The sequence below is a fragment of the Misgurnus anguillicaudatus genome, unplaced genomic scaffold, assembly GCF_027580225.2.
Source record: "Misgurnus anguillicaudatus unplaced genomic scaffold, ASM2758022v2 HiC_scaffold_28, whole genome shotgun sequence".
Lineage (NCBI taxonomy): Eukaryota > Metazoa > Chordata > Actinopteri > Cypriniformes > Cobitidae > Misgurnus > Misgurnus anguillicaudatus.
In genome coordinates this window covers 5,911,816-5,922,747 of record NW_027395278.1, presented here as the reverse complement: position 1 = coordinate 5,922,747, position 10,932 = coordinate 5,911,816, and the positions used below count along the sequence as shown (strand labels likewise).

The 10,932-nt window shown below is 36.1% G+C and overlaps 1 protein-coding gene across 4 annotated transcripts; it reads left to right on the top strand.

The window, feature by feature from the left end:
* The first annotated feature begins 2,916 nt into the window (after positions 1–2,916).
* LOC129417819 (protein TMED8) lies at positions 2,917–10,932 on the top strand. Of its 4 annotated transcripts, none has more exons than XM_073864869.1 (8): positions 2,966–3,025; positions 3,187–3,234; positions 3,320–3,370; positions 3,476–3,587; positions 3,682–3,781; positions 3,944–4,034; positions 7,893–8,183; positions 9,443–10,932. In XM_073864869.1, exons 4-8 carry the CDS (start codon positions 3,481–3,483, stop codon positions 9,658–9,660), a joined length of 807 nt encoding a protein of 268 aa, XP_073720970.1. In that variant the 5' UTR covers positions 2,966–3,025; positions 3,187–3,234; positions 3,320–3,370; positions 3,476–3,480; the 3' UTR covers positions 9,661–10,932. The 4 variants fall into 4 exon arrangements, with proteins under 4 accessions (XP_073720969.1, XP_073720971.1, XP_073720970.1 ...); XM_073864871.1 differs by having other exon boundaries at positions 2,970–3,025; positions 3,479–3,587; XM_073864868.1 differs by lacking the exon at positions 3,187–3,234 and having other exon boundaries at positions 2,917–3,025.

The following is a 10,932-nucleotide window of genomic DNA, read 5'->3' as shown; positions in this document are numbered from 1 at the left end:
GCTTTACAGTTTTGTGTTTATTTTTTATTTGTTTGTCACAGCTGAAAAAGTATGTGTTATGTATACATAATAGTCTAAAATACAGTGAGGAAAATAAGTATTTGAACACCCTGTTATTTTGCAAGTTCTACAACTTAGAAATCATGGAGGGGTCTGAAATTGTCATCGTAGGTGCATGTCCACTGTGAGAGACATAATCTAAAAAAAATCCAGACATCACAATGTATGATTTTTTAGCTATTTATTTGTATGATACAGCTGCAAATAAGTATTTGAACACCTGAGAAAGTCAATGTTAGTATTTGGTACAGTAGCCTTTGTTTGCAACTACAGAGGTCAAACGTTTCCTGTAGTTTTTCACCAGGTTTGCACACACTGCAGAAGGGATTTTGGCCCACTCCTCCACACCGATCTTCTCTAGATCAGTCCTGTTGCTCAGAAACACGGAGTTTGAGCTTCCTCCAAAGATTCTCTATTGGATTTAGGTCTGGAGACCTTGATATGATAGAGCCACTCCTTGGTTATCCTGGCTGTGTGCTTCGGGTCATTGTCATGTTGGAAGACCCAGCCTCGACCCATCTTTAATGCTCTAACTGAGGGAAGGAGGTTGTTCCACAAAATCTCGCAATACATGGCCCCGGTCATCCTCTCCTTAATACAGTGCAGTCGCCCTGTCCCATGTGCAGAAAAAAAACCCAAAGCATGATGCTACCACCCCCATGCTTCACAGTAGGGATGGTGTTCTTGGGATGGTACTCATCATTCTTCTTCCTCCAAACACGTTTAGTGGAATTATGACCAAAAAGTTATATTTTGGTCTCATGTGACCACATGACTTTCTCCCATGACTCCTCTGGATCATCCAAATGGTCATTGGCAAACTTAAGACGGGCCTGAACATGTGCTGGTTTAAGCAGGAGAACTTTCCGTGCCATGCATGATTTCAAACCATGACGTCTTAGTGTATTACCAACAGTAACCTTGGAAATGGTGGTCCCAGCTCTTTTCAGGTCATTGACCAGCTCCTCCCGTGTATTTTTGGGCTGATTTCACACCTTTCTTAGGATCATTGAGACCCCACGAGGTGAGATCTTGCATGGAGCCCCAGTCCGAGGGAGATTGATGTCATGTTCAGCTTCTTAAATGTTCTAATGATTGCTCCAACAGTGGACCTTTTGTCATCAAGCTGCTTGGCAATTTCCCCGTAGCCCTTTACAGCCATGTGGAGGTGTACAATTTTGTCTCTAATGTCTTTGGACAGCTCTTTGGTCTTGGCCATGTTAGTAGTTGGATTCTTACTGATTGTATGGGGTGGACGGGTGTCTTTATGCAGCTAACGACCTCAAACAGATGCATCTAATTTAGGATAATAAATGGGGTGGAGGTGGACATTTTAAAGGCAGACTAACAGGTGTTTGAGGGTCAGAATTCTAGCTGATAGACAGGTGTTCAAATACTTATTTGCAGCAGTATCATACAAATAAATAGTTTAAAAAAATCATATATTGTGATTTCTGGATTATTATTTTTTTTTTTAGATTATGTCTCTTACAGTGGACATGCACCTACGATGACAATTTCAGACCCCTCCATGATTTCTAAGTGGAGAACTTGCAAAATAGCAGGGTGTTCACATACTTATTTTCCTCACTGTAACTGTTAATGAAACTCAGGGGAAAAGTGTGTATGACAGTTGAATAAAGTCCATTGAGATGCTTTAGTGCTATATTTGTGTTTATCCTCTGCAGATTTGTGCTACTTGTGGCACAATGGTTTTTATATGTCTCCCATTTGTATGATATGACTCCGAAGAGTGTAAAAAAGTACAATCAAGGTAAAGATGACCAGATGATCAGATCCTGAATAAAATAATGCAAAACTACAATTTGTATAATGTTATGATATTCTGTACAATGTTTACTCTATTTATATATAATATTGATATTCATCTCCACTATATCACCTTCCTAAACCTGAATGTTTAGTGAAACAACATAAAAAAAGTATTGGATCGATTTTACAGAAGTATTGAATGTATATGGGCAAATACACTATTTCTTTATCTGATTTGTCTTTAGAATCACAATATCCCTTGCTCCTGACTAACAAATAACTAATCAAAATTCATAGTTCATGACTGATGTAAACTAAAGGCTGTTGTGTAATTTTAAATAAATACTTAGATATGTCCTTCCTCTCTGGAAATCGCACAACAAAGAAAAGAAAACTGCTTGTCAATGCATGTAATTTTGAGTCCCTAAACATTTCTTACATAAAGCATCACATATTTACATGATTACATGTCATGTAATATAAGCCACTATTAAGCTTTTCAATGTTTTATCTTTACTATTTTTTATTAATATGTTAATATCCCTGCTGGAAAAAAACAATAAAACCATTAAAGAAAATTCTAATAGTTTTATTGGGAATTTTATTGGTTCTAATGGAATATGGCCCAAAACACACTACAATGGATTGGTTTTTGAAGGACTCTAATGGTATGTATTGGTTCTATGTATTGGTTCTAATGGAATATGGCCCAAAACACACTACAGTGTAGTGGTTTTAATGGTAAAAGCTAATGGTTCCTATTGGTATTTTAATGGAAACCATTAGAATTTTCTGTAATGGTTTTATTGTTTTTTTCAGCAGGGATAATAATAATTTTAGGTTAATAGTGACAGCATATAAAGGGTGGCTGTGTTTGATTCACATTTCATTCTGTCAGGAAAATAATCTGTTAATAAAACGATTACATTTGACTTTTTTCCTACTCTCTCTAAAAACATAATTTAAAATACAATATACAAATGAAACTGTTTTAAATGTATTATTTTATTAAAATCTAACTACTTGAATGCCTCGTTCTTGCCTTGGGACTTTTATTATGTAGCTGTATGAGTGGCAGCCCCTCAGATAATACTTCTGCCTTCACTGTACGTATTTACAAATTAGCGGACTTCCTGGCGTGTTGTGAAACGGTATTTGTGTAACAACGGTGCAGCATCACACGCCTACGAAGGTACGTCTTTGTTTCTTATATTATAAAACAACAATGGACGTAAAAGTTTAACATATATTTTCGTGTTGGTGGGGTTGGTTTTCATTGTAAATGCTGTTTAGCTCGATCTTTTTTCCGTCTGCTGAGATTGATGGTCTGGTGGGTTATTTTACTTACTTTAGTTGACGTGTCTGAAGTGTTGATGCGAATCGATTCATATGATCTTAAATGTAAGTTGCTGTAGCAATGACAAGATGCCATTATATAAATATCGTACGTTACGATACCATATGAATTGTTTCATTCTTCATGCAGGTTTTGTATTTTTAATGAGGGAAACTTAAAGATAACTTACCCGTGAGACAGGTAAGTTATGAGTTTTTATCTGGTCTGACGGAAATTTTGTGATTGAACGTATTGACATTGGGAAGAATATGAGATGTATTTCATGTTTTTGATACGCTACTACAGTAGATATGGAGAAACTAGAGACATCAGAGCTCCAGTCTAGGCTGTCCTCGCTGTCTGTATCATCTTTCCCCGGTATAACTTCAAAAAACTGTGAATCGGACTCTTTAAACAGGTAATCGGATTAGGCAAGCTTTGATGTAACATGCAGCAGCCGTTTCCAGGGTTCATTTCAGCATGTAAACTTCCTTTCTATTTTTGTTTTGAAGACTTCAAAGCACAGACCTTTCACGGACAGTAATCCAACCGGACAACCAAACCAAAATGGATGATAATAGCAATAACCGAGAATCTCTGCAATCTAGTGAGGTATAGCAAAGCCAAGTCCAACAGGGCGAACACACAGATTTATATGAATTTGTATACAGTATGCACATATCATTTTATTTAACTTTAATTTTTTCTCATAATATGAATGCATTTTTATATTTAAATAGTTTGTGTACTATATTGTTGTGTGGTTGTCAACAGGAGACCAGAGCATCTCACGGGAAAGCAGGGGAAGAGGGCTCGCTAGAGAGCACTGCCAGTGATGGGACATCACACTCTGGGGAGAAAAAAGGTTAGCACAGCCCGTATTAAAGAGATGAACCTGAGCTCTGGAAACCATCTCATCATCTTTCATCATTGTCCCCAGAGAACTTGACTGTCTGTATGCTTGTCACATCAAAAAAGATTATGCCACCTGTTACATTTCATTATTGGACACTGTGTGGATTTACTATTATTGGATAGTCAAAGCTGGAGTTTAAACAATACTATTATGATGATAATAATAGACTATTATATTCCCAACCTCTGACTTTGAGGTCAATTTAATTAATTAATAATGCACTATTGTCTGCAACCACCTGCAGTTAATGCTAATGGTGTGTATTGTTTTGTTGAAGAATGGTTTATTAACAACAATAATGATGTTTATAAACATCCTTAATAACATCGCTTTATTCTATCACACTGGATGTCACAAGCATCTGTCAAATGCCTAAAAGTAAATGCAGGGTTCCCACGGGTCCTTGAAAGTTTGTGAATCTGGGAAAAAAATTCAAAAACTTCCCAGGAAAATATACATACATAGATACAGGTCATTGAAAGTGCTTAAATCTATTTTATGCAAGAAGTTTTATGGAAAAAAATTCATATTATTCCCTGTGTAGTGTAGGATAATATCATAAAAATTCTAGACTTTTTAAGCACACGTGCTAAACTGTTTGCTTTAAATGCTTCTATCTTCTGTATGCGAATGTTGAATCATACCTAAATGTGTTGTGTTTGACACATGAAAATGTCTCGGGTTACGTATCTGTTGTTCCCTGAGAAAGGAACGAGACGCTGCGTGTCCCTTGCCATACTTCCTGTGTCCCTGTAACGCCGTCTTTGGCAATATTTCAGATAGCGATATACTTCCTGGCTCCCGCGTCACCCTGTCTTTGTCGTTAAGCCTCACCATTGGTTGAATTTGATATACACGTTCAGACGCACTTACCACTGGAGGCGTCCCCAATGTGTCACCGCAGTGATGCAGCACGAGTTCCCTCGAAAGGGAACTTTAACAATGTATCTTTAAAAGTAACACAATGTAACCTTGCTCTCACTTGAATTGTTTCTCCACATTTAGTCCTTGATTTTCACGGTATTGGACCTGGAAAGCCCTTGAAAAGTCCTTGAATTTGAAGTTAACTAAGGTGTAGGAACCCTGTAAATGCAGCACACTATATTTCTCTACAATTTGGGTCTCGTTTTACAGAGGGGGCTTAGATTAAGCCAGGATTAGTTCTTAGTTAAATTAGGACATTTAAGTAGATTTTATAAGCGTGCCTTAAAAAAATGCATCCTTAAAGGAACAGTATGCAAGAAATGTATATCAATTAATCATAAAATGGCCCTGATATGTCACTAGACATTAAGAAATCATTTTCATTTCAAATACTTATATCACTGACAACAGTGGTTTGGCCTGGATATGTCATTAAAAAAGTGGAGTTGCAGCCCTCAACTGATGTTTATGTTGTCATTTTGTGTATTGGCCACCAGTTGTGTGATTGCAGTACCAGTTTTAGCCACAAGTTTTGTGATTGCAATACCAGTTTTGGCCACAATCCTACATACTGTTCCTTTATACACTATTCGGACGGGATTCGTTTTCCGAACAACGTTTGAGTTTCAATGTGTCCCCCAGGACGTCTTTGATTTTATGCACCGATTCGGACGGAATTAAAATGTTCAGGCTATTCCAGAGATGGGAGTGTCTGTTTCATGCATTTGGGCGTTGCAGAAGATCACGTGCTCTGGATACGCATTTGTAATGTTTAATATTTTGCTTTAAATGTAAAATTATTACAGAACATGTAATTTATTAATTTAATTTTAACAAATCAAAATAAAATATACAAATCCTACTAAAGTAACGTTAGCCTATGTGTTTTTTATAACTGTCTGCTTATAATAAACACAAAGAAATGAAGAAATAATGAATAATAACAATTTATTATCTTTTAATAATTACCATTCCGGAGTTGAACAAGTTTGATTGGAGTTTCTTACCTTATAACGTTACTGATTACAGTGGCCAGTCTTAACAGTGTTTGATATTCAGCTCGTCTTAATTTAATTATTTCATTTCGCAGAATGGAAAAAACATCCATATTTGAATGAATGGGAAATACAATATACGCGTAAGACCTTACGGCAGATCACGTTGGCCAAAACACGAAATGAGCCGCGTTTTCAAAAGATATTGCGGGCAAACACAGACATTTGCATCCGGACGGGATTAAATTTCTCAGAGGACCTCTGAGTTTGGCGAAAAACATTAGGTAAATTGCTCTGGAATTCTTATGGAGGTCGTCAGAGAAAAACACAGACATGGGCGATTCGGACGGGATTAAAAACACAGAGGACCTCTGAGAAACACGATTTTCTCAGAGGTCCCCCTGTAAAACTAATCCTGTCCGAACAGGGCTTTAGACAAAACAATGGCACTGATATATTTTAACTGTTTCCTTGCCATTGATGAGTTAAATCATCAATTAAGAGAAAATGCTTCCCTCCCAATGACAAGTTTTTCCGGCAATCCGTATTTCCACTATTATCCACCAGGTGACGGTCTTACCCAACTTCTAAAACTCAAAAGTATCCCCTTAGGCAAACAGTTTAAACTCTGTGTATGTTTTGGTCATCGCTCTAAATCTGATTTCTATCAAAAGTCCTTCACAAAAACACAAATATCTCAGCTTTTTGCTCTCAGGGAAATGTTTTTTTTTTTTTTTAAGCAGAGGGTTTTTCTTTCATTTTATATTGTATGCTTATATATTTAAAGAAGAACATTTTCTGGAAGGCATTGAACTTTTGTGAAAATCATAAAAAATGCTGGCTGGCAACTTTTTTGAAAACACTGGCATGGAAAGAGTTAATACACAGTATATCACAAAATACACACCTCAAATTTATTTCTGCAACTATTTTAGTACATCTCCTCAAGAGACAATAGTATAGAAATGAAATTTGGATATATTTTAGGGTGGTCAGTGTGCTCATTGTATAGCAGTATAGATTTACTGTCCTCTGAAAATAACTTTAACATAAAGCCATAAATGTCAAAATAGCTGGCAATAAAAGTGAGTACACCCTAACAGTGGTGGATGGTGCCTACAAAAAGCAAAATATGTGTTCGGGATGTCATGTCAAATATGTGTTTGGTGGGAACCTTTGTGCATTGCGTGTCAGGTCAAAATACGTGCCAGCTGCATGCACGTTGAGAGGGTTAATGATAAAGACACGCTCACTTCTTACTTGACAATAAACTTTGATTACATGAGATTAAGCGAGTATGTAGCAAACACAAGCGTAAACCCCTTACAAAGTGTCTGTAGCAGGTATGTATTTTGACATGTGCAATGCACATAGGTTCACATGATGCACGTAACATATGTTTTGACATGACGAGGCACACGCATGACCAATGTTGGGGTAATGCATTACAAGTAACACGCATTACGTCATAATATTACTTTTCTGAAGTAACAAGTAAAGTAACGCATTACTTTATAAATGTACACATTATTATTTGAGTTACTTTTTAAAAAAAGATAAAAAAACTGATTCAATTTAAAAAATAAAATAATGTACTGAATTAAACTGAACATATTAACGTAGAAGTACGCACTCTGTGTGCCTGAGCGGGAACAGTTTGAGTCAGAAACGGAGATGGCAGGCCAGAGCTTTTCCTGAATTAGTTACTTTTTTGGGGAGTTACTTAACTCTTTCCCCGCCAGCGTTTAAAAAAACCCTGGATCTTATAGTACATACTCTGCTTTGCAAATACAGTGTGTGCTTAATGTGATATTTTAAGGTAATCTATGCATAACATTTATTATAGTAATAATTGTTTTTTAAATTACAAAAAAATATTTGTTTGTAGCTCTTCCACCTGTAAAACCAGCATCTACATGGACCTCTGCATCCCTAAAGGAGCTAAAAGCCAAGCTGCGTCAAGAGAAAGACAGCATGGTGACTATCTACCGCGGAGATGTTATGACCGTCCACGTGCCTACCATTCCTGAGGCCAAGCGGGTGTGCTGGGAGTTTGCTACAGATGGCTACGACATTGGTTTCGGGGTCTACTTTGACTGGTCCCCAGTCACCAGCCGAGCCATCACCGTCCACATTAGTGAATCCAGTGACGACGAGGATGAAGATGAGGAACCGGAAGGTGAGAAAGAACTTATTACCAAAATGCAAATGTTTAACATAATTCACAGAACTTGTTTTGTATATATTCGGCTATAAATTATATAGTTGATATAGTTGATGTGACTAAAATATAGTCTTTTTTTTCTTTTTACATAAAGTCATCCTATATAATGTAAAGAACATTCTGTGAGAATATAATCTTGATATATTTAACTCATTCCCTGCCACCCTTATTTTGAAAAGTTGCCCCACAAGCATTTTATGTGATTTTCACAAGTTTCACAAAATGCCGTGCAGGAAAATTTTCTTCTAAAAATATATAAACATACAAATATATAAAATGAAAGAACACACCCTCTGCTTTCAAACAAACAATAAAAAAAAAACGGGGAAAAAAACGTTTCATCCTATCTATATTTTTTCTGCTTATAAACTCTTAAAAAATACAATTTTTTGCAAAAAGCTGAAATAATTGCATTTTTGTGAAGGAATTTTGTTAGAGATCAGATTCAGAACGATTATCAATACATACAGAGTTTAAATTAGTAAATAGTTTTTTGTTTTGTTCAGTTTTTTTATAAATTGGGTAAGTTCGCCATCTAACGGATAATCGCGGTATTACAAATGAACATAATTCATCAGAAACACATTTTTTTCATGCAAATTTTTGTCTCTCAATTGACGAGATAACTAGTCAACGGCGGGGAAACAGTTAATATTGACTGTAGAACCATGTCAAAGATTAAAATGAATGTGAAATTCGCAAGTAAAATGACACTTTGATGCTCTTAATTTCATAATTAGATCATGAGACTTAAGGGGGTCGCGCAGCGCCGCGCTGTTCTAAAAAAAAACGAACACATTGTTTTCTATGAGTATATGCACACCGGCACCAACAGGTGGCACCTGTCCGCGGCGCTCAGGAAGTTGGTCAAATCCCTGTGGCGCCATGGAGCGCCAATCACATAGTATAACATTAAATAACATCATATTTGTCCCAAATAATTAACGATTAACATTGGATGCTAACATATATTTAACATTTTGAAGTAGACGCTATCTGACTAAGCTTGCGCTATTTAATGTGCACTTCCGGTGTATGATATGTCACGGCGGCTAGACGCGGCACTTTTCGTCCGGTGTGCGACCCTCTTTAGCCTGGATTTCATAGACAGGGTCACATTCATGTGATGCTCGCATTCATGTGATTCTCACATAAGTACTGTAGATTTATAGAAACAATACTTTCAGTGACATAATAGTTGTTTTCTCAAACAGTTCCTGCTGTTCCTGGAGATGTAGAGAAGGGCTCTAAAGCAACTGCCAACTCGAACTTAGGAGAGATCTTGCCTGTGTACCGGCAGGACAGTCATCTGGCAGTGCAGGGCGGCAGCCACGATTTTCCGGGAGATGGCACATACTTGTTAAAGTTTGACAACTCCTATTCACTTTGGAGGAATAAGACTCTGTATTACAGAGTTTACTACAGTGCCTGAGTAGTCGAGTGCATATTTCAATTGAAGGTCTTAGTGAAGATTATTTTTAATCAATTCTGTATATGTGTAAGTCTTGCTATTGTTGATTGTGGTTTCAGATAATCAAAGTCCTATCATAGATCAAAAAGTGTGCTTGTTTATGTGAATGGGATCATGAGTCTCATGATATGTGCAATGTGTTTTGTGTGCGTGTGTGCTAAAGGTCACGCAAATATTTCATTTAAGGGTCCATATATATTTTATAATTGTATTGTCTCGCACCACAACTGTGGCATCGTGTATCAGGGATTACAGTAGGAATCAGGGATAGTTATTTGGGTGGTGATTCAGGTCAAATACTTTTCAAACAGTTCAAACACACACACACACATACTATACATATATATATATATATATATATATATATATATATATATATATATATATATATATATATATATATATATATATATATATATATATATATATATATATATATATATATATATATCTATATATCGTGTTAGAAAAATAATTATATTAAATGTTAAGTTGATTTATTTATGTGCATTGCGAGCAGGTTCACATAGCCATCTACTGTGATCAGATACATTAGTATAGCCACAAAGACATTAACAGCCAGCACTAGATGATATCCTCATATACAGCCTAATGTTTGTATTGCATTTGGAGACTGTACCTTGATGGCTATCAAGTCAGTCACCTGGGATACTTCTCATGGAGGTGCTTACAGCCTGCTTGTGTATAACTTAAAAGAAAACCATTTCCTGCTACAAAAGGCAGATAATTTGTTACATAACTAATTCAATATTTACATGGCCAAGTTAGCATAAAAGGTTGTCTGGCATCTGTTGTGTCCTACATTTATGTCTTCTTTACCAAGGTGACTTACAAGATGGTTCATCATGATTAAAATATGTTAATTGAAAATAAGTTTTTATCATGTGCAATACGTCACACAAAGTACACACAGCAAGTTTTTTTTTATAGTATTTAGTTTTAGTTCATGACTTTATTCTTGATTGTATTATAAATACCACATCACTGAGCCAAAAAAGCCAGCCTGCACCCTTTTCTCCTGTACACTTTAAATTATTTGCATTGTGCTGCTGAATTACCTTACTGCCAATGTGCTTTTCTGCCTGTCTGTCTGTGTATTTTTATTTGTATCATATAAATATAATGTTTGTCAGTCATCCTTTTCTTGTTTTTCTTTTGCTGTATCAATTTCTTTTGGTGTTTGTGGTTCATAATAAACTACTGATAAATTCA